The 24,126-nt window shown below is 38.9% G+C and overlaps 1 protein-coding gene across 6 annotated transcripts in view; it reads left to right on the forward strand.

Moving 5' to 3' along the window:
• The first annotated feature begins 2,676 nt into the window (after positions 1-2,676).
• Positions 2,677-24,126, forward strand: part of COBL (cordon-bleu WH2 repeat protein) — a 336,290-nt gene continuing 314,840 nt past the window's right edge. For 3 of the 6 annotated variants that reach the window (XM_020981301.2, XM_078152259.1, XM_020981298.2), the window contains exons 1-2: positions 2,677-2,773; positions 3,451-3,780. In XM_020981301.2, coding sequence (XP_020836960.1) covers positions 3,740-3,780 — 41 coding nt within the window. In that variant the 5' untranslated portion in view covers positions 2,677-2,773; positions 3,451-3,739. Of the gene's footprint in view, positions 2,774-3,450; positions 3,781-13,182; positions 13,302-24,126 lie in introns of those variants that run through there. The other 3 variants (XM_020981299.2, XM_020981300.2, XM_078152258.1) reach the window with 2 other exon arrangements.

Below are 24,126 nucleotides of genomic sequence, written 5' to 3' on the forward strand. Positions count from 1 at the left end.
AAATAAAAGAGACAAAGATTACTTTTTTCCAGCCTACCGGAGTGGTGGTATGAACAGAAAGCCAAAAGGGGAAATTGATTTTTAAGAAGATGATGATTTTTGTTTAAGACTCTTCTTTACTTAAAATATTGAGAATGAGTTGCCAATCAGGCACCCAGATAGAGATGTCCAGTACATAGTTGGACAAAAGTCTGGAGTTCAGGAGGGATGCTATGGCCAGAGAAATAGATTTGTGTGTCCTCTGAATAGATCTGCTTATCGTGGGAATAAATTAGTCTCCTGAGGAAGAAAGAGAAGTAGGCATAGATACAGATATCTATCTATCGATCTATCTATCTATATATGTATATATGTATAGATATATATGCACATATATATCTATACATACACACACACACACACACACACACACATATATACATAACATATCTGCCAATCAGAGATACTTTCTCCCTTCCTCACCCCCCTCCCCACCAAGGTAAGCTGAGTTTTCAACCGATTTAACTGATAAACATAACTTGTTCAATCTACTCACTGTCAAATTTCACTAAGGCCACCAGGAAGTTAATTTTCTGTTTCTCCAAGATTAATGTTGAAAGTGGAGAAAAAGAGAAGACAGAATAGAGCTCTGTATCTGAATAGGACATTTTTTTTGGTCATGCTGTAATGGAAAGATCACTAACCTCAGAGTAAAGAAATCTCTGTACTGCATCCTGCTTCAAACACTTTATAGCTATGTGAATATAGTTGTCACTTTTTTCATAAGCCTCAGTTTCCTCATCTATACAATGGGGATGAGAATATATTTATATTGCTGTTGTGAAGATTAAATCTTAAAAGTTATATAAATGTTAACTATCAATATTCATCTCTAAAAGAACAACTTTCCTGAGCTTGCAAGGCAGGTAAATTTGAATTGTGGAATAATCATTAAATAGGTGAGAAACAGTACATTTCAAATCAGGAGTTAACTTTCTTGTGCCAATTTAGTGAAGCAGAGGGATTCTTTATCAGAATAATGCTTTTAAATGAATAAAATACATGGGAATACAAAGGAAAGCAATTACATTGAAAGTTACCAAATATATATATATATATATATATATATATACATATATATATATGTATATATATATGTATATATATATATATATGTATATATATGTATATATATATATATATATATATATATATATATATATATATATATATATATATACTTCAAAAGTTCATAGACCCCAAGTTAAGAACCTCTAACAAAAAAAGAAGCCTTCACATTTTGTTTTATTTGACCTGATCTGTGCTTGGAGAAATTTCAATAACTGCACAAAGGAAATATTTTTATCCATTTATTTGAGTAAGATCTGCATAATCTAGGTGATACTTTTCATATCGATATTTCCCTCCACGTTTTCTTCACCCTCCTGTCTTCCCACTGTGTTCCTGTGGTTCATGCATTTTTATATTTGTGTTGGGTTCCAGGCCATTGTGTTTGGCAGTGAGCAGATTATTAAACTTTCAGTGTTGACAAATGCTATAAATCAGGGCTTGATTTGTTCATTGTCTAGACTTAATAAAATGATAGAGAAATTGTTAATAATGTCAATTATACTTAAAAGTGTTATGGATTCATTTTTTTCCTCTTGCTGGGGGTTATTAAACATTTGCCAGCATACTATTTGGTTCCAGGGTTTGGGTCTCGTCGGAGCTATTCTTCCCTTTCTTTTGGAAAATTCCTCTATGTGAGGGTCTACATATATTGGGGATGCGCAGCAGGTAGAAAGCACAATCTGGGTTGCAAAAGCTTTTTTTTTTTTTAATTTTTAAAAGCTCTCTGCAAAACTCCCCTGGCTGGGGGCCACACAGGGGAAGAGGGAATTTTGTGAGCCTGGAATGTTGAAACATGTCAATTTCCCAACCTGACTACTTTTTACACATCAATATCCCACGTGCTGCATAAGTTTGTATGTTGTACTAAGCATTTGTTTGGCTTCGCCCTTTACTCCACCATCTCCTCCTTTAGTGCCATCATGATACTTATTGGATGATATGATCTGATGTGTCAGGTGCTGAGACAGCCCAGTGTGAGGTGTATTTCCTCTGTGTGAGATAGTTACCTTGAGGCTCAGGTAGGTACAGAAATAGAGACCAGTAGCAGATTTTTCCAGTAGTCTCCACTAAAAACTTTTCCTCTCTCCATCCCCAAAGGATCTTCTCCAGGCTGGGAGATTCAAAGTCAGGGTGACAGTCTCAGGAATGTGGCAGATACAAAGACTTGTTAAGTCCATCCCTGCCTATGGCTAGTTTAAGCAGTCCCTTATAAGTCCTACCTTCCTTATCTCGGGGCTTTCTGTCTCCCCTTGTCTCTACTTCTGGGAGACTGTTTGCTCTTTCGGAACAAAACTCAAATGTTCCTGATTGTAACCCCTTGCACCTGAGCTACCAAATACCCCGCTTCTGAAGCCCGGTTTCCTCTCTTTCCATCCATGCATGTGAGTCACCTACGAGTTAATGATTTAAAGGTGCCACGGCAGGTTATCCTCTGTCCCTCCCCGCCACAAGGACAGTTAGAGTGGGTCTGTTTATGTAGATCTGCTTGGGGGCAGTCACATGGATCAAATGGCTGAACTGCTCCACTCGCCGCTGCCTAAGTTTGCCGGAAGAGACGGAAGGGGGGGGTGGGGGGACTGGGGGAGAAAGAAGAGCAGATAACGAACAAGTGGAGATTCTCTGGGAGCGGAGGTCTGCCCTGCTCCTCCCGGGTCAAACTCAGGTGCCTATTGCATGAGAGCGGGAGTGGTGTAGGTGGGCTCTTGGGATTGGGTAGGGGAGGAGCGGAGCTAAAACTATACAGATTGGTGGTGATGGAATGGGTAGGGGGGGAGGTTTGGGACTTCAGCACTTACCCTCTAAGGCTGCCCCTGAAGGTGGAGGGGGAAGCGGGAAAGAACGGAAAGCAGTAAATGGCAAGGTGTGGGGGGGATGGGCAAAGCAATAATTGGAGGGGGAGAGAGCAGTAATTGTCAAAGGTGGAACGCAAAAACAGTTAATTGTTGGGGGGAGAGCAGTAATTATCATGGGGGCGCGTAAAGCAATAACTTCTTTAGGGGGAGAACAGTAATTGTCATAGAGGTAGGACAGCAGTTATTTTCTGGGGGGTGGGATGCGAGGTAACAGTAATAAGCAGGGGGTACGTGGGGTTAGACTGGGACCTAGTGCCTAGCCTAGCTCCGGCCTTCCCCCGTGCCCCTCCAGGCGCTTAAAAAGTATTCACACAATTGAAAGCACCTTGTACACACGCAGCCCAGCTGCCTGCGATTCAGAGCCCCTCCCCCCTGCGCTGGGGTAGCGACCCCTCCCAGGCGGGCTGGACTCTAGCCGGGGCTTCTTTCTCTTTCTCTCTCTCTCTCTCTTTTTTTTTTTGTTCTCTTCACCCACGTCCTCTTCTAGCCCTCGCGTGGCAGGACTATGGGTCGGCTAGGAAAAAGTGAATGAAGGAGGAAGAGGAGGCGGAGGGAGGCGGCGGCGTTGGCGTTGGCGTTGACTTTGGCGTTGGCGTTAGCTTTGGCTGTGGCTGCAGCCCGAGGAGGAGGAGGAGGAGGAGGAGGAGGAGGAGAAGGAGGAGGGAGCGCCCCTGACTCTGCCCGGGCCGCAGCGGGCCGGCTGCACGTCGGAGTCTGGGCGCTCGGCGGCTGCCGCAGCGGCGAACAGAGCAGCGCCTCCCTTTCCCAGCGGACCCATGGACAGCCTGCCGGCCTCCGGGGCCAAACCCCCAAGCGGGTAAGCCAAGGCAGCTGGGTGAGCCAGCTCGCAACTCGGTTTATTCTTAAATCGCTTGCTTTGAGTTTTAATTGCCCCCACCCACCCGCCGCGCGCAAACAAGCATACATACACTGGAGGGTGCCCTCCTTGCCGAAACCAAGGGGTTTGGCCAGCGTGTGTGCGTATGTGTGTGGGGGGTAATTCACCTTGTTCCTCCCACCCTAACTTAGCACCAAGCTGAGTCCAGTGGGCCGAGCGGGGAGCGACTTTGGGGCGTATTTGTGTACTTTGTATGCTGGGGTCGTTTCCCAGGTAACAATGTCAGGCCTGGGTCTAAGTGCAGTTTCTTGGGTTGCTTTCTTTTTAAATGAGATTTAGGCAGCCCAGCCCCAACCTAATTATCCTTGTCGTAGTCAGTAGCAAACACTTACTAATTGCACTTTACACATAGATTGTTCTGGGTGCTTTTATTCTCCTTGCCTAACGACCGGTCCCCCTGCATTCTCTTTCCTCCCACCCCTCCCCAGTTCTTGGCTATGGAAAGAAGCTTTGGGCACTTGAGGGGAAACCCAGAATCAGTGGTACCAACACTAATGGATGCCAGGGAAGCAATCCCCTTTCCTCTAACTTCAAAATTCCCAGCTCTGTACTGTGGCTTGCTAACTCTATACGGAGCTTGCATCCTTGACTCCTGCCTAGCTTAATTTTATACTTTCACCTGTCTTGTATACCTGCTCTACCTGCACAAATCTAACAAATAATGATTATGATTACTAATAGTAGCAGTTTCAATCACTATTCCTCCAAAGATGTCCTCTTGGACCGTAGCTTCATCACAATGCTCCTAGAACTTCTGAAATCCCTTGGACAGGGGCAAATGTGCTATGAGTATTGGAAATGGAATGAGTGGGTGGGGATTGGGAGTGCACCTGCTTATGGAATGGGCCCATGCTTTCAGCCCATTTTGCACACTAGCAACTGGACTTGAACATGGGGGAATGGGGGACAGCAGATCTCTTTCTCCCTGCAACTGCCCCCACTGACTCACCAGGGTCCATATGCTGCTGCTGTTGTCTTAGTCTTTCAAAAGGGTTTTCAGAGACAAAAGTTCTCCTTTTCCTTTTTGCCAGGAAAAAGTGAAACAGGGAAGCAAATCAAATAATTTTGCAGCTCTGGAATGTTAAGAAGAATTTTTTTTCAGTGCTCTTATGTGGTGTTTACATAATTCCCTTTGATTGGACAAATCCAAATAAAGAAAAAAATGTGGGAAATCCTTTTTAATGAGCACACTGAAATTAACTAGGCAAACAAAGTAAAATTACCTTTAAATCTGTTGTTTTAGTATGCCTTGATGAAATATCAATGAGTTGCAAAAATCATTTTTTACCTTTAGATAAATGAGAAGAAACGGTAAAGGAAGAAAAACATTTTCTAAATACATACATACATATATACATATATATATATATATATATATGTATATATATTAAGGACTTAAGAGTTCAGTGCAAAACTAGATGCAATAGGTTTTTAGTATAGATTCATGTACATAACAATTGTCTAAAGAAATAACTAATCTAGAGACTGTTCTGTGGTAGGAGGGGACCCCATTAGTCGAGCAAAAATATGTTTTTTATATTTAAATGGCAACAAATACAAGATGTAATATGACAGCCATTTGGAAATTCTTTTGGAGTGTTATTAATTACCAGCCTCGGTAGATTCTGGCCTGCCCACCCCCAATCAGATTCCCGACTGTAATTGTCTGATTTGTTTGTTGGAATTGGTTTAATAGGAAAATAAGAGTTGTTCTTAACTCTTAAACACTCTTTCCCCCCCTCGACCTTTTGAGGATGTGAGCCTATTTGTTTTAAAATTTTCAATAAATAGAGGTCAAGAAAACATTGGATTGTTTATGTTTTAAATGGAGCAAACTTTTTGACTAGTGGTTTTGTTGGGATGACCTCAATTCTTATGTGTTAAAGGTCAGCTTAAATAAATAAAATTGCTGAAAAGAATCCTTTAATGTAGGTAGAGAGAACCCATTGCTTGTCTACATTAACAGTGCTTTATAAAGATAGACAAGATATTGAATTCTGGCTGATGGTGGGAATGAAGTTAGGGTCCTTTTATTCATTACTTTAAAAATATTATTCACTAGTTGCTTGCTATTTAAGAAAAGATAGCATCTGCGGTAGGTTTGGGAAGAATTCTTTTTACTTGAGATTTCAACTGTGAAATAGAAAGTTTACAAAGAAAATCAGTTAACTCTTGTTTTTCTGCACAGTAAGGAGAACTGACTTGCTTGATTTTTCCCAGCTCCAAATCTATATATGGGTAGGAACTGCTGGTGGATGTTAATTCTTTGTGTAGAGACAGCATAAATCAGGCAAAATAATTATTAAATTTAGGAAATGTATAACTAGATTGCAAAAAGAAACTGGGTTTACATGATGACTAAAGGGTGGAATGGGACGTGAACTTGATTATTGTATTAAGAAAATTATTTTAGTGTTTGTTTAAAAAAGTATCTTAATTTTCAATTATTTTGAAACTGGACAATATATAAAACATTTCATTAAGGTAAATGACATAACTTCTTTAGTGAAATAAGTAGAAAGATTCTTGTTTAAGAACAAGATGAACTACTTAAAAAAAAAAAATAAAACCTTACCAAGGTTCAAGGTCATCTTTATGGAGTTTTACAGTTGAATTTCTATATTCTGCCTTTGCAAAACTTTATTGAATTAGCAGCAGAGAAAACTAATAAAATATATTTGTGAGATCTTTAGAAACTATTTGGATATTAGGAAGCATTGCTTTTAGATTACCTGTTGAATAGTTGAGGAATCGGGAGTATTTTCTGGAATGGCCATTTAGTACAGAGTCTACTTTGTAGGTCAGCGATCCTTAAAGTGTGGTCTGGGGACCCCCAGGGATACTTGAGACCCTTTATAGTTAGATCATGAGATCAAACTCATTTTTATAATAACACTAAGACATTTTAATTTTCAGTACACTATTCATATATGCAAAGGTCTTGAGGAGGGGATCCCGAATAATTTTTTTTAAATGTAAAGAGATCCTGACTACAAAAAGTTTGAGAACTACTGTTCTGGGATATCTCACGTGTAAGTTGCTCCTGCAGGTTTGTAGTTTGCCAAAATAGTTATTTTTTTTCCTATACCAGGAAAGTGGGTTTCTCTGCAGTGTAGCAGGTTGTGACTATGTAAATGCTAAAACAGCTGGTGAATTTGGTGAAATAGAACAACTGGTCAGTTTAATGAAGTAATGAGCAAGAGAGAAACATGTGGGATGTCAGCCAGATGGGACCTGGGAGATCACTCTGTGTAAACTGATTTTTTTTCAAGTAAGTAAACAGTTTAGAGAGGTGAGGTCAGACTGGATATTTGAAGGGATTCACTAGTTTAATCTACACTGTTAAAGGATTGTAAATGAATGCTCAGTAAGAGTTTAATTTTGCTCAAGTCTGACATTTTGAAACTCAAATTATGCTATTTTCAGGTTGATAAACTTATGTAGACTTATGTTTTTAATGTTAGAATATGTGTTAAAAGCCTGTGATTATTTTATAGTGAAAAAGAGACCTACAAAAGTTTAACTTTTCTTTAAAAAGGGATATGTAAAAGCCATATAACATGAATGATTCTAGTAATAATCATACTTATGTATAACAATAATAATTCTAATACCTAATTGAGTGTTTCAAAGCCACAGTTGTTTGGTTACAGGGGCAGCATGTTGGATAACATGCTTTCGTTCTTTCACAAGATCCAGTGTTTATTGATTGAATTAGCTGTGTTGTTTTTGTGTTTTTCCCCCTCTTCTTTCTGCCATTTAGTTACATAACTGTTACTGTTAAAGGAAGATGCCATTTTGAATACGTTTTCTTTACTTCAGTAAATTTGTGAATATTAAATGCAGGTGTTGCTAGATGTGAAGATATCGGAGGTCCATGAATCTTATACCTGTATTAAAAAATGTGACTTGAGAAATTGGGCACTTTGCCGCCCAGTATTTGAACACTTAATGACATTACATAAGCTTCTCGTTGAGAGCATTCTGGATTTTCCAATGATTGTGCAAGGATGAACAGACTAGAATGCAATGAGAAATGCATATGGAGATTTGGAGAAAATTTTGACCATCCCCTGCCCCTGGCAATTCTGGCATTCATAAGTTTCCTGTGAGTCTTTCTTCATAGAGCAGGTTTACTCTTCATAGTCAGATTCCAAACAAACGATCACATATTCAGAGCTGGAAGGGACCTCAGAGGTCAGCTAACCCAATTCACATTTTACTGATGAGGAAATTGGGGGTCAGAGAAGCAAAATTGTTTTACCAAGGCCACACAGAATCAGGCAGAGCTCAGGTCCCGTATCATAAGCAGGTCTAATCAACCAGCAAGTATTTATTAATGTGCTTTAGGATCCTTTAGAATTCCATGTTTTTCTCACACCTTGTACAAGAAACTTTTACTGATTCTCCTAACTCTGAACTCCTTAAAGTACCTTGGATTTATTTTGCATATATTCTATATATACCTTTTTATGTACATGTTATCTCCCTAAAGTACAAACTCCCTGAGGGCAGGAACTGTTTCAAGTCAAGTCTACAAGCATTTTTTTTCCTTTTTATCCTGCACCACCAAGCACAATGCCTAGAACACAGTAGGTGCTTAATAAAGGCTCATTGATCCATTCTTTTCTTTAGCCTGGAAATACTGAATTGAGTGCAGAGTAAAAAAAATTAAATTTTTGTCACAGATTTTCTTAAGAAAAGAATTACTGTAATTAGCAAATTGATAATGCCTTCTTTTATGAACTGTGGAATATGAGTTCAACAAGGATAAGGAATTTGATTTTTTTTCTTTTTATTTCTCCAGTAACTGGTCTTTATATATAGTATATATAAGTGCTTAATAATCGTTTATTATTTAGAACAGTTCTAAAGAAGATAAAATACATCATAAGCTACACCTATCCAGCACAGCACAATACCTGACATCTAATAGGTGTTTAATAGATGTTTATTGATTGATATAAAGTAATCTTCTTATTGTGCCATAGTTGGTTAGAAATCTCTGGTATTGTGGCTGTCTGCAATCTGGCTCCTACCTACCTATCCAATCTTGTGTCAATATTGTTTTCCTTCACAGACACTCTTGTCAAACTGGTCTTTTGCCTGTTGCTTGTCCTTGGTTATTTCATCTCCTGCCTCTGGCTTAGACAGGGTTACTTCTCCATGTCAGGAGTGCACTCCTTCCTCCTTATCTTTGCCTCAAAACAAAACAAAAAATCCATCCCTAGCTTCCTTCAAAGCACACCTCAGCTACTTCCTTCCATATAAGACCTTTCCTGATCTATCCTCCAGGGGTTCTGTTCCTCCCCTTTTGAAATTACTGTATTACGTGGTATTTATTTATCTCTATGGACATACTTCATCCTTCCCACCACTCTACATCTCCCTGCAACCCCAGATTTTAAGCCTTTTGAGGGCAGGTATTTTTTTCACTTTTGTCTTTGTGTCTCCAGCTCCTACTACAGTACTACAATACTTTACTCATAGGTGCTTAATATCTAATAAAATTGTATGTTACATATTCTATTTAGTTTTTATATTTTGTTCTTAAGGTGATAACAACCTTGCTCTTACTAATTTTTAAATGTATCTTTTTTGCATGTTCACGTCCTTTTCATTTTCTTTTGTTTTGGTCAGTTTTGATTTTTACTCTTCCATTTTCTTCCTTCTGTTGTCTTTTTTCTTTCCTACAATATTTCACCCAGGTTATGTTCCATTTTTACTTTGAGTAATGTACAGTATTCTCGTCAGTATAACTTTTCCTTAGTCTTCTCCATCTTCCATTTCAGTTGCTTCTTCTATCATGATCTAAAACTTTTCTCTCACATGTAGTTTACCATTTTAGGGAGACATTTCAGGCTGTTCATGTTGGTAATCATTGTTTTCATGATTTATTCCATAGGTTTTAGTGAAGGCCTCAAAGTTACTGAACCCTATAAAATGTTATATCAAAGTGCCATGGAATTCCCCAATAACATTAAATTGTTGGTGTCCCATCTGCCTCTAACTGAAAAGGAGAGTAGGTGTCTTTTGTAAGAAAAGAATCCTTTTTAAAAAAACTATTATTAATCGCACCTAACTTCATCATCTATTGCATTAGCCTCCAACTCACTAGCATTCATGTACTTTGTTGGCATTATAATAATTAGTTCTTCCTGGGCTGCTTTGTAACATCTTAGGTTATTTGACCAGTTAACATTTAGTCTTGCTGACTAAATAGCGCATTAAGAAATGACATATTTTGAAACCTAAAGAAGAGAACACTTGGATGATGATAATGGATTATTTCCAAACCATGCCTCTTGAACTCATGCCATCCTTCTTATCCCTCTCTGCCTAGAATTTGGACTCTTTTTTTGGGCTCTGTAGAACTTTTCACTGACCTTGCCCAGAACCAGGCTTTCCATGACACTTCCCAACCCTTTTCAAACCATGATGCACATAAACTTTTCTCCCCACCCCCCATTTCCCTTTTATGTGTTATCTTCCCTCACTAGATGTCAGCTCCTTGAGGGCAGGGACTTTCGCTTTGCTTGTATTTATATACATAGTGTCTGGTACATAGTAAATCATTTTTTTTCCTTCCTTAAATCAGTAAAGACTTATTAAGCTCCTTCCTTCCTTTTTTCCTTCCTTTCTTCCTTAATTAATTATCTTCCAATATGTGAAAGGATCTCTTCGGGGAAAAGGATATGATTATTTTCTGTTGCTTTAGAAAATGAAACAAGGAGCCAAGGTTGGTGCTACTGGGAAGCCAACTTTTATTTGATATAATTACATCAAGGAAGTAACATTCTAACAAAAAGAGATGTTCGGAAATAGACAAAGCTTCCTGGTTGTAGGAATTGAATTCCTCATCAGTGGAAGTGTTGAAACAGAAGCTGGGTGACAACCTGTCGTATGGAGGGGATTGATTTCTTGAGTGGTGTCTTAGAGGTTATTTATTTTGTCCTGTTCCAGGATAGGAAATCATATGTTCTGCAGGTAAAATCCAGTTACAATAAATGCCAGTGCCAAGAAAGTTTTAGAGAAGAAAAAAATACCTCCCAGCCAAGAGCCTTTAGAGTTTAAGTAGTATCTAATACAGTAAATTCCAGGACAGCAAAAGAGTTTGGAGCAATCCTTAAAAGTTGGTGAGATTTCATCCATATTTCCAAATTAGCTCTCTATACTATAAAGCCTTGTAGTCGTTTTCTAAAAAGTTTTGTTAAAGCCCTTTATTTTTACATCAGTTATTTCCTGATTTCTCCCCCCCCACCTCCACTCAACTCTTATAACATAGAAGAATCCCATGAAACCTATCTTGATTTCCCCCAACCCTCCCTCTAGTTGATAGTACCACTCTCAAATAACTTTGTCTATGCTGTTTTTTGTACTTTCTTATCTGTTTGTATGTTGTATCCCTTCAGTAGAATGTAAGCTCCTTGAGGGCAGGGACTGCTTCATTTTTGTCATTGTATACTTAGCACCATGCTTAGTCACCTCTAAATAATAACACTTATTCAGTGAAGGAAAAGTATCAAGAGTGGGTACTAGAGTTGGTCTGTACTTCTCTATGAGTCTAGAAAAGTCAGTCTTCCTATATATGTTTCTTTAATATAGCCCAATGGGAGGGTGTTATATTTTAGTAGTTACTGAAATTTAAAGGTTTTGCAGGGGTTGGGCTAGACTACTTCTAAGACCTCTTCTAGGTCTGTGTCTATGAGCCTGTGATGGAGTTGTCTTTACCAGTGAGTAATATATTTTTGAGAAATATATGTTCACCTTGTAAGGATTGAAAACCTCTACCTAAGGCTAAGAGGCCTTTCTTTTAGTGTTTAGATTATTAAAAACTCACTTTTATTAAAGGGGGGCAGAACTCTGTAGTGGGATGAGCTGTGGCATTTTAGGGAAAGGGGTTTTAGTAATAACTTTCTGAACTTCAGTTTCCTCACAAATAAAATGAGCCCATTAGAATAAATCAACTCTAAGGTCCCTTCCAACTAGAAAAATTACTTGAGTAATTCTTTTCAGAGCAGTTTTGTTTACTAATGATAAAATGATTGGTGAGGTAATAAACATTTATTCCTCTTGTTTGCCTAGTTCCTCTTAAAGTGACTCTTCTTGTCTGTGGCCTTGATTATATAAAAATAATCAAATCCCATGGGACTGAGACATTTAGTTTTGCTGGTATCCCATGGCCAGTGATGCTAGCCACTTACAGGCTAATTCTTGGAGACTTTGAAAGACTAGTGGTCACATTACTTGGAATGAAATAGGATTTTATTTAAAGTGGATATATTTCTGATACCGAGGTGAAACCAAAGTGGACTGGTGAGCTGTTTGTATGTTGGGGGAAGGGAGAGATGAATTATTTTTTACTGACTTTTCCATAGTTTCCATATTTATTCCCAAGTGTCTTAGGGACAGGATCACTAGAAAATACTAGTCCCTTGAGGGTTCTCCAAGACAGTCATTCTGCAGGTGCCAAGTAGCTTGGAACTCACTTGGCTTATGAATCCCTCTCATATGGTCTGTTCCTGGTTGGAGAAAAGGGATCTGAGCTCAAATCTTTTGGCACACCCCCTAAGCAATATAAACGTCTTTGGGCTTCACTGAATTAGCAGTTTATCTCAGGTATGGTAATTCACAAATCACCTCTAGTTAGCTTAATGTTTCTTAGAATAAGATACATCACTTCAGTTCGTCTCCAGAGGAAACCTGAGAGAGCCTTCTTTAGCCTGGTTGCAGAATGCATAGAAATTGTCATTCTAGGAGAAAAAAGAATTGCTGTGTATAAGCAAGCACCTATTGTGCTTGGCACTGCAGGATTCAAAGACAAAATGAAATAGTCCTTCCCCACAAGGAACTTAAATTCTATCTGTGGAAATAGCGTGTATATGTTGAAGTAAAAACAAAGTATATATACAGTAAATGTGATTCCCAGGGTGGATTGATTCTGGATTCAAGTGCAGCTGCAAGTCAGGCACATCTGACATGCAGGACAGTTGTAACCTTAGATCCCAACTCTTTTTAGCCCATATTTCAGTCACTTCCACAAGTTCAGAGTCATGAAGTCAACAAGGCACTTATTAAGTATGTATTATATCCAAATGTTCATATAGACTATTTGCACCCCACCCGTGGTAGAGCCTTCTGAGCTTCCATTGGTCTGACACATGTTGGTCTGACAGTAGAACATACTGTACCTTTACCTCGATGTGATAATATCATTTTGGTCCTTTTGAAGAATGAAGGACAGCAACCATGTGTCAGGCACTGTTGCTAAGTAGTGGGGATGTAAAGAAAGGCAAAAGACAGACCCTGCTCCCAAGAAGCTCACTGTCTGACAGGGGAGAAAACAACTGTGTACAAACAAGCTATATACTGAAATTGCAGATAATCTCAGAGGGAAGGCACTAAGATTAAGGAGGATTGGGAAATGTTTCTTCCATAAGGTAGGACTTTAACTAAAACTTTGAGATGGAGGTGAGGAAGGAGAGCATTCAGCACTGAGTCTGGAGATGGAGTATCTTGTGGAAGGATCCAAAAGGCTGCCCATGTCACTAGACTGCAGAGTACTTAGGAAAGTGGGAGGGAGGTGGAGGAGAATAAGGTGTAAGAAGACTGGAGAGGTGGGAAGAGGCCAGGTTATACTGGGTTTTGAATACTGAACAGATTTTATATTTTATATTTGATCTTGGAGGTAATAGGTGACCACTGGAGTTTAGTGATTAGGGTTGGGGGAAAGGTGACATGGTCAGATCTGCATTTTAGGAAGATGAGTTTGACAAGAGAGTGGCCATTCAAACTAGACGTATACTTTAAGGGTGAATATTTTTCCATGACAAATAACAAGGAATTTGAAAGAGAGGACTATCATATTTCCCCTTAATCCAATAATGCTCAAGTATTTTCTAAAAATCAGTTCAAGTTTGGGTCTGATGGTGGTGGGAGTGGGAGAGATATCTATCTTCAAACTCTGAAGCAGTTCATGTATTAGAGAATTTCTATCGGAATATGTGTGAGTTGGCATAACGGTAAGCTGTTAAGAGAGCAAAGTGCAAATCAAGGGGAAAACCTAAGTTTTAAGGAATTGATAATTTAGCCCAGAAAAGTCTTATTCTGATGCTGCCACATGACACAAAGATAAAAACCAGCTTCTCCAAGGTTGACCTTGGACAAGACTTCACTGAGCAGTAGGAGACTTTGGAGTTTGCTCTGCCTAGCTAAGCCTGGAGAGGGTATGCACCCAAAGCTTGGCTACCAGGTGCTGACCTTTCTTGGCCTGCTAACTCATAATTTAGGTTGAGAAGTCTGGGAAAGCATACAGAAGATTCAGTGCAGTCTCTAAAAAATGTGATGGGGAGGAAAAACTCTAATCTGTGTGTGTAAATGCTGAATTCTAGGGCATAGCTAATGTGAAGTGACAGCTTGCATTCACAAATGAGATTTGGCAATTTTGACTCCCTTCCCCATTAACTAATAATTTGGTTAGTGACTAAGTATTAGGAACCAGTAGTCTTCACTGAGAGATGTTAGCATATCAAAAGAGTAGCAATATATGTTTGTATCTGCTCTTTCCTTCCTGTGGTTAATTGATGGGTTTTAAAAACAGAGTTGAAGAGATAGTGCCCTGATAATTAAGACTAACAGTCTCAACTATTCAGTAAACAAACCGTTAGGTTTAGAGATTCTTTGGCCCACACAAGCAAAACCTGCAGATTTGATTTGCATTGGTACTTGGTTTCAGTTTAAAATGGTCTTCCTTGGGTTATGTTTACATAAGGCCATCATTAAATCATTTTAGTAAAAAATGACCTGGCTCAGTTCACATCCATTTTTTATTGTTAAATTTTATTCTTAATTTCTGGAATAAAAGCATTTCCATAACATAGTACAATTAAAAAGGCGATTGCACATGAAGCTGCAAATCTACTATGTACAACTTACTATTGTTTTCAAATATACGACAAAATTAACATGCAGATTTCTTTTTTCTTTCCCCCTTCCCCTACCCAGAGATGGCTGCTACACTTAGATGCAAATAGGTATATATGTGTGTATATATGTGTGTATATATATGTAAAATTATTCCACACATACTTCTGCTTATCAGTTCTTTCTGTGGATGCAGATATAGGACAAACATCCATTTAAGTGAAAAACAAAACAAAGCAAAAACATGGTTGGTATAGTTCTGAGTGATTCGGATGTCTTGATTCTTCCACCCAAACCTCTTCTCGTGTGTAGCATTTGAGACTATTGTGTAGGTAGGTAATTATATAGGTAATCTAGAAATACTTCTTGGAGGAGGAAGCCTCTGAGTTAAGTTTAATTCAGTCTAACAAACATACATGAAATGCCTACTGTGTGCAGAGCATTGTATGTGTGTAATGGGGTCCTTTACATAAAACAGTCACATGAAGCCAGTGTAGCCAGATGATAAAGGCATGCACAGATTTATCTATGAGTGCAGCAGAGAGATTCAAAACGGTTTTGTATGAAATTCAAGGGAGGGGACCAAAGAAAACTTAATGAAGGCAAATGCCTTGGATAACATGGTATCCTCATTAAATTTGTAAATGACATGGAGGGAGGAATTATAATTATTTCATCAGATGATGATTAAGATCTGCAAAGAACTGGGTAGGCTAGAACATTGGGCTGAATGTAATAAGATGGAATTTAATAAGGACATATGGAAAAGTCTTTCCTTTGTGTTAAGGAAAATTGACTTTGCCAGTATAAAATAAGGGAGGCATGGTTAGACCATAGTTCTAATGAAAAAGAGCTGGGGACTTTAGTGGGAACTGAAAACTCAACAGTGATAGGGGGCCAAAAAAGTGAAATCAGTTGCATTAGTCTGGGAGTAAGGAAGTGATCGACTTGTTTTACTCTATCCTGGTTAAACTGCATGTGGAGGGGTGTTGGATTCCATTCTAGGCGCTATTATTTTAGAAGGATGTTGAGAATATCCAAAGGAGAGCAGTCAGGATGATGAAGGAACTCCAGTTCATGCCTTGATCATCATATATTTGTGCTGAAGAGAAAAGGGATGGGTGTGGGGAAGGTTGGGCGCGAGATCTCTTTTAAAGTATATGAAAGACTGTTTTGTGGAAGAGAGGTAGGTGTTTGACCTGTTCTGTTTAGCTCCAGAGGGTGGAGCAAGGAGCAGTGGGTAGAAATTGTCAAGAATGAAATTTCTGCTTGGCACCGAGAGGAACTTCCTAAGAGTCGGTCCTATCCTAAAGTGGAATGAGCTGACTCCGCAGATAGTGGTCTCCACACATTGAATGTCTTCCAGGATAGGCTAGGTGACGATTGCTCACCATGTCTCTTGTGGTGAGGAGAATTTTCAAGTATGTGTGGGATTAGTTAACCACTGAGGTCAATTCTGTGACTCTGATTCTTCGATGACTTTTGAGGCGGACTTTAAAAGATGGCTTGAAATTCCATAGTCAAAGAGGAAGAAAGGATATTGGGAGGAATATTGCTGTGACCCCATTCTTGGAATCTCACTCAGCTTGTCAGGTGGGAGAGTGCAGGGTTATATAAAGGATATAGAGCACAATCCAAATTGGCCTGGGGCTTTTGAGATGAATGAATGAGGTATAGTAACACCAAGTAAAGAAAGATTGTTAAAATTACAAAAATGTTGGTTTGGAGCTAAGAATCATTTAAATGGCATAAATGATTGCAATTTATTTGTATTCATTGCAAAACTTCACACTTTCTGGTTCACTAATTTTCAGTTTTAAATTGTATTAAAAATTGCATTAGAGTTGTAACTTATGTTGTTTGTCATAATTATGGATTATTTTGACATTGGCCTTTTTTTGGTGTTTTTTTTCTTTTGGCGTGGCAAATTGCCTAAACTGTGGTACTGATACAGTGGAGCAGATGAAGTGGAATTGTTGTATCACTAATGAATTTATTTGTTTTCACAACATCATTTCCCCAAAGATGTAGTTAACTTGCTAATGGAAAAGTGGTTATTGTTCATACAGAAACAGTTGCCTAGAGAATGAATTATGACTTTGCCAGCTGCTTGTGACAAGGATGAACATTTCATTTCAGAAAATGGTTGAGGTATATTCTTTTTTTAAAATTTTAATTAAAATGCTAGAAGCTAGAACATTTTAGTATAATTTGTGACTTACTGTTCTATTTATCCTTCCATATAATCAAGGATAATCATTTGTTTTAAGCAGGATATGTTCCTCTTCAATTAAGGCCTATTAGCAAATGAAAATGTATTTGAATTCCACCTTTTTGGTTTTGTAGCAGGGACCCAAGTTCATCTGATGTTTTTACGGATTTCAGAACTCTAACAAAGGCATGAAAAATTTAAACTAACAAATAATTATTCTTTGAAAGAAATATAGATAGAGGTGGACTCCATCAATTTGCTGATTATTCTGTCTTATACTTAGCCTCTTTGTGGAAGTTCACCAGTCAGTGTTTATTATGCACGGTATAGCTGAAATCGGCTCTCGAGTGGGCTTGCCTGTCACTGGGGCCTATCCCTGGTGATAAATTAGACATTTTAGGAGAGGCACTGCCCTGCAGTTTTGATACAATTCTGACCTGAAAGATGGATTTGAATTAAGTACCTATCCATTTGGTGAGCAGGGAATGACTTACACACTGAGGAGAATGATGCTCATTTATCTGCAGGTCATTTTAGAAGCTCTTTTTACTGTATATTGTGTGTGGTGTACTAGTGTTAGTTTGGGCCCATTAGTGTGTGTTAACTACTCACATTGAGATACATTTATGAGTCTTATTCTGTAATCATTGTCATCAAATCGTATGTATTGAGCACCCACCTGGCCATGATTCAGTTGGCTTGTTAAAGTCATGAATATTACAGAACCTTAGACTTCCCGAGTGTTGTTAGTGACTCATCTGGAGACTGTGAAACTGGAATAGCACTTAATTTTTTTCCCCTCTGCTTTTGATAGCTACCCCCCCCTCCAAAGTTAAACTCTTTTGTTTTTCATTAATTCCTACAGAAATCTTTCTCCTTCTCTGAGCAGCTTCTGATTTTTACTGATAGCACAGCCCTTCTTTGAGAGGGAGGGGAAAAAAATGCCTTCCCTCAATTTCATTAACCGAGAGAAAGGATTGCTATTCAAACATGACATCCCAAATGGCAAACTCAGAGGAAGATGATCTAATAAAATGTGTTTTTCTAGACATTCCTTCTCATTTTCTGAGCTGCTAGATACAAATGGTATAGTGTTCTTTTGTGTTTTTTCCTCAGAGCTTAGCCTTCAGGTTACTGGAAAGCAACAGATAACTTGTTTGCAACTTTAGTCATAGACTAATATATCCAGGGAAGAGTTAATTTGTCACCACTGTCCCACTATCTTCATGAAAACGTGCCAGCAAAATGTTTGCATATGCTGAATGCAGTGATCAAACCTGTAACAATTCTTAACTCCCTTTGGGAACCTCTCTTCCTTTTCCTTTTTCTTTTTCTACTGGTCCTTAGTCGTGTTCCTCTTCCTTCTCATTTTCCTTTCCTCTTCTTCCTTCTCTTCCTCTTTTTTTCCCCTTGGGAAGAAGGGGACTTGGAGGTCAAGTTTTCTACCTTTTGACCACTTCGATAGGTAATAGAATCCATTTCGGTACCACTAAACCGTCAAGTATTCCAGAAGGATATGAATTTAAAGGATTTTCCCAATGCCCACTTCAATTTAAAAGTTGAATGTTCTGAGATGCATATGACCCATAAATTCTTATCAAAGATACAGCCTTTGTTTCCTTGGGTTTGAGAATCGAGATTAAAACAGTGGAAGAAGTAGTGTCTTGTTGGCAAAGTAGAAAGAATGTAGGACTTGGATATAGGAAGGACCAAGGTTCAAATTTGACACTTTCTCACTGAGGGCACCGGGGTAAGTTCTGTCTCATACGCCTCCCTATGATGACTTAGTCACACAGGAGTTATAGTCTCTTCCCACACCAACAGAATCACAAGTTGTTGACATTGATGAAAGATGGTAATAATTACTGAATTGCATAGCCTTTAAATGGTTTTCTACTTTGCCTTAGAACTACTTTGCACGGTAGGTATTATGAAAAATATCTCCATTTTACAGATCAGGTAACTGAAGGTAACATTAAATGACTTGCCCCCATTGCTACAGTGTCTGCAGCACTTAGAGTGTAATAGAAATTTGAATCCAGGTCTTCCTGACTTAAAACCAGCAATGCTATTAGCTCTACAATCCTGCCTTCTGAAAATAGGGGAGGTTGTGGTAGGCTTATATAAAAGGATATATTGTGATAAATTCAGTAACATAATTTATGCAGTTCTCTCATCAAAATGCTTTTCCATGCATTGTATTCTTTGCTCCTTTCAGCAGCACTGAGAGGTAGGCAATGAAGGTATTATCCAATTTTATAAGTGAAAAAATGGAAGCTTAGGTTAAGTGCTTTGCTTGAGGTTAGTCATATGATTAGTAAGTGAGTAGCAGAGCCAGCCCCAGAGAGCCCTACCTCTTTCTAGCTCACACTCAAGGCCATAGAGCTATCAAAAGACCTGCCTCCTCCAAAGAGACCACCATCCCTCAGCCTCTGGCTCCAAATGTCCCCCTGCCCCAGAATGGGGAGGCTAACATTTGTTACTTCACGTTGGGGTTCCCTCCAAGGATCCTTTGTTTATGTTAGTCACTCTCATTTGGTCACTGTCTTGCCGTGGCTCTTTGCTCTCCATGTTATGTATCTTGGATGCCTTTGTCCTTGAGACCCTTCCTCCTCATCACCTGCTGGTTCTCTCTTTGGTGATGTCATTAGGTTCATCTGCTTATTAGCTCCTCTCCAGGAGATCATTGAAATCCTAGAAGGGTTGTTCTGGAGCAGAGATTCTTAACCTAAAGTCTGTAAACTTTAAACCACATATATATATGTATGTATGTATATATATGTATACTTTGATAACTATTACAATTGAGTACCTTTGTAATTCTGTGTATTTCATTTTGTGCATTAAAACCATTCTGAAAAGATTTATTAACTTCTCCAGACTGCCAAAAGGGGTCTATGACACACAAAAAGGTTAAGATCCCTTACTTCTGGAGGTACAACTGGACTCTGTCCCTTTGAAGTCTTTTATTTTTATTTTTGTTACACTTGGGTCTCATAGTCCCACCCTCTATGAAGACTGTCTCTTTAACTGGTTTTTAGAATGCTCCCTCCTTAGACTATTCAAACAGATCTCTTGTCAGCTCATCTAAGTCAGTTTTGTCAGCCTTATTCTGGCTCCCTCTGGCATCAGTGTTTCCCATTGAGTCTTGAAGTTTGGGGAACACTCCAGATCTTACCTTGGGCAAGTGTCTCAACCACCCCAGGGCTCAGTTTAGTTGTGTAAAATGAGTGGAATGGTATGGAAAGACCACCGCAGTAGTTGGTATGGTACAGTGGAAAGACTAATAAAAGGATTTGTTCTGTAAAACTTTTTTTTTTTTGTTGGACAGTGGGGGTTAAGTGACTTGCCCAGGTCACACAGCTAGTAAGTGTTATGTGTTTGAGGCCGGATCTGAACTCAGGTCCTCCTGAATCCGGGCCAGTGTTCTCTCCACTGCGCCACCTAGCTGCTCCCCCTCTGTAAAACTTGTTAAGGGAATTTGTTCTGTGAAGTTTGGATTCAGTCAAAAGGCCACACCCAAGGACCTAGAAGGCCATGTGTGGCCTTGAGGCCAAAGATTCCCTACCCCTGAAGATGCTTCTTATGTCTCTTCCAGCTCCTATGATACTATGTTTGTTTTTATGTTTCCTCTTTTATTCCAAGTAAGTTGGATGGGGTTTTTCAAATGATCCTTTTGAAAGATCTCCAAAAAAGGAGGAGGGTTCTCAAGGGACTGGGGATCCAGGTAGAACTGATTGTACCTGGTGCCAAAAGCTGGCAGCAAGGGAAGAGAGCATCCATTCCCCTTGGGTTACAATTTGTTGATTGTGTCACTTTTACTCCATTTTAATTCTGTAATGACCTTGTGACCATTGTGGATTTTGGTGTTCTATGGCATTGGGGTGAGGGAAGCATAAAACTCAATTCTAATTTGCAAAAGTGCAGGTTTCTATCCCAGTGATTGAACTGCAGGGCCTGCGCCAGACAGCTTATCTCTAAGAAAGCGATCCTCTGAGTAGTGTATTGTTGTCATAGTTTCAGCATTACATTAGGATCGCTCAGCCAAAGATTTAGCACATGCCAACAAAAAAATTAGTCACATCCATTGCCTGTTGAGAGGTGGGAGGGGGGTGTCTCACTATCTCTGACACACAGTATCTTATATCCACACTTGGTGCCATATAAGATGTCCTTTTGTTTTAAAATAGCCATCATATTTCATTGTCAAATTGTTTTAAATGACACTCAGTGGTTTTAAATCCTATATTCATAAGATGTCATGAATGGTCAGGATATAATGGTCAGAAATGTAGTTTCACAAATGTAGTTTAGTATATTTCCTTGTTAACTTTGATTTGACTATTTAGTTCCAGATTTAAAAGTTCACAAGCCATGGTTTTATAATAATAGTCATTATTGTAAATATATAATGTAAAAATATAAATGATATTTTTTCTTTTTATGACCATTTAAGATATCATTATTAAATACACTATAGTGTAAGAGACTTTCCATGAGGTTGGAAGAAGCTGTTCACATGATTCAGAAACAAAACTTGCTTTTTAAACACTTGACACTCAGGTGTCACTTTGAAATTAGTCCAGATGCAAATGAGTCTTCTTTTTTTAAGCGGTAGACCTCTTGTAACAAACTCTATAACAAAATGAGAACCACTAGGCATCTGTACAGAAACATCACAACAAATAAAATGAAAGGAAAATAAAAGGGAGAAAGGGGATGAAGTGTCCTTTAAACACCAGGTGGTGGTACTACTACTACTACTATTACTACTACTGCTACTACTACTGCACATCTGTATAGTGCTTTTAGCTTTACAAAATACTTTACATACATTACTTAATTTGATCATCACAACAGCCCTGTGGGGTACATACTACAAGTATTATCGTCCCTATTTTACAAACTAGAAGATGGAAATTGAAAGAAGTTGAGTGGCTTGCCCAGGGTCACACAGCTAGTAAATGTCCCAGGTGGGTTCTGATTTTAGGTCTATTAGATTCTAAATCTACCATCCTGCCTACTGTATTGTGCTATCATTCCACTTGATCTACATGGTGTTACCAAATTGGTTGTGATCTAGCTAATTCTGAATTGCTAATTAGCAAAATTGTATTGAGTGCTTATCATATGTAAACAGGACATAGTGAGAAATGCTGTGAGGTATTAAATAATGGAGATACAATTCTAGACCTCAAGTAATTTATAATCTAGTTCTGGAAATAAGAGAAATATGGAAAAACTTAGTAGAAGAAATTGTATGCAGTGCTTAAGACCAGCCCTATAAGAGGAATAAGAGATCTAAATGAACTGTGGAGAAAATGACAAGTGTTCAGCAGAAAGGAGAAGTCACCTCACCATAGGCTGGGGTCAGGGAACATTTTACATAAGAAGAGGGATTTGAACTTTATCTTGAAAGATTGGTGGCATTTAGTTAAAAACACTCCAAAATCTGGTACCTTCCTACTTTCCAACATGGAATTCATACTGCCTCCCTCCATGTGCCCATGCTTGAATCTTCCCAGTAACTCTTGTACATATATATTCAGCAAGTTTCATTTCCACACCCTTGCTCATTGCCTGGTATACCTTCTTTTACCATCATTGTCTTTTTAAACACTATTCTTCAAAGCTCTACTTAACATCTACCTTCTCCGATTTTCTCTACCTTCACTCAGCCAGAAGTACTTTTCTTTTTCTGACATTACCCAGCACTTTGTATTTTGTGGTTTTTATTTTTTTAATATACTATTTGGCATTGTAGTTGTTTTATTCCCTTTAGTAACCATATAGTATTTTATATAGAATTAGTGTTTGATGAAAGGCAGTATAACGAGTTGGATAGAGAACTAGCCTTTGAGTCAGAATGACCTGGGTTAAGTCCTGCTTTTGAAACATACTGGCTTTGAAACGCAGGGGAGTGACTTAACCTTTCCCTGCCTAAAGCAAACTCTCTAAGGCTCAGTTGCAAGAGCAGTTGGTAGGCTGCATTGGTAGAGGGAGATGCCAATAAAATCTCAGGCCTGGACCGAAGGAAAAAGAAAGAGTGCTTAGTAAATAGTGAATGAATAAATGAATTGGCAGAAAAGAATTGGAGGGGCACTCAAAGCAGAGGAATGACTTGGTATGGATGAAAGCATTGAAATGCAGAGGTGTAAGGCATCTTGTCAGGGTTAGAGTGGAAGGTTCAGGAATATGATGAGCAGATAGAGATATGGCAGAAAGGTACACAAGAACCAGTTGTGGACAGTCTAAAGAGTTTGGAAGTCCTTCTGCAGATGAGAGCTTTGAAGGTGAGGGGGAGGAAATAAGCATTTATTAAGCACTTGCTGTGTGCCAGACACTGTGCTAAGCTCTTTACATAGATCTCATTTGATCCTCACAACCCTGGGAAGTAAGCACTATTATTATTCCCAATTTACAGCTGAGTAAAGTGAGGCAGACAGAGTTTAAGTAACTTGCCCAGGGTCACATAGCTAATAATTGTCTGAGATTGGGTTTGAACTCGGGTCTTCCTGACTTCACATCCAGGGCTCTATCTATTGTGTCACCTAGCTGCTTTTGAGCAGGTGAATAACATGATCAAACTGTTTTAAGCAAGTTGGTGTAGGGAGCAATATTGGAGGAAGTTTGGAAGGGGGGAAGATGGTAGGCAGAGGAACAGTAAAAGGAGGAGTCTTCTGTCACAGCCTGAGTATGAGGTGCTGAGGACCTAACTGAGGCCAGTAGCAGCAAGACTGGAAATGAAAGGATGGCTTGGGAAGCCATTTTGAAAGCTTAAGGATTTTTCCATCATTTTTCCTTCAAATTTTGGCACACTAATGTTTAGTCATTTTTCAGTCATGTCTGATTCTTCATGACCCCATTTAGGGTTTTCTTGGCCAAGATACTGAAGTGGTTTGCCATTTCCATCTCCAACTCATTTTATAGATGAGGAGACTAAAGCAAACAGGGCTAAGTGACTCTCCTGGGTCATACAGCTAGTGTCTGAGGCCAGATTTTAACTTGGGAAGAGTCTTCCTCTCTCTAGTCCTGGCACTCTATCCACTGCACCATCTAGCTGCACAATGTCCTGTATCACAGCGTAGGTTTGAAGATTTGTTCATCAGGAAGTTAGTAAAGATAATAGT

Source organism: Phascolarctos cinereus, unplaced genomic scaffold (assembly GCF_003287225.1).
Source record: "Phascolarctos cinereus isolate Bilbo 61053 unplaced genomic scaffold, phaCin_HiC Scaffold_4;HRSCAF=312, whole genome shotgun sequence".
Taxonomy (NCBI): Eukaryota; Metazoa; Chordata; class Mammalia; order Diprotodontia; family Phascolarctidae; genus Phascolarctos; species Phascolarctos cinereus.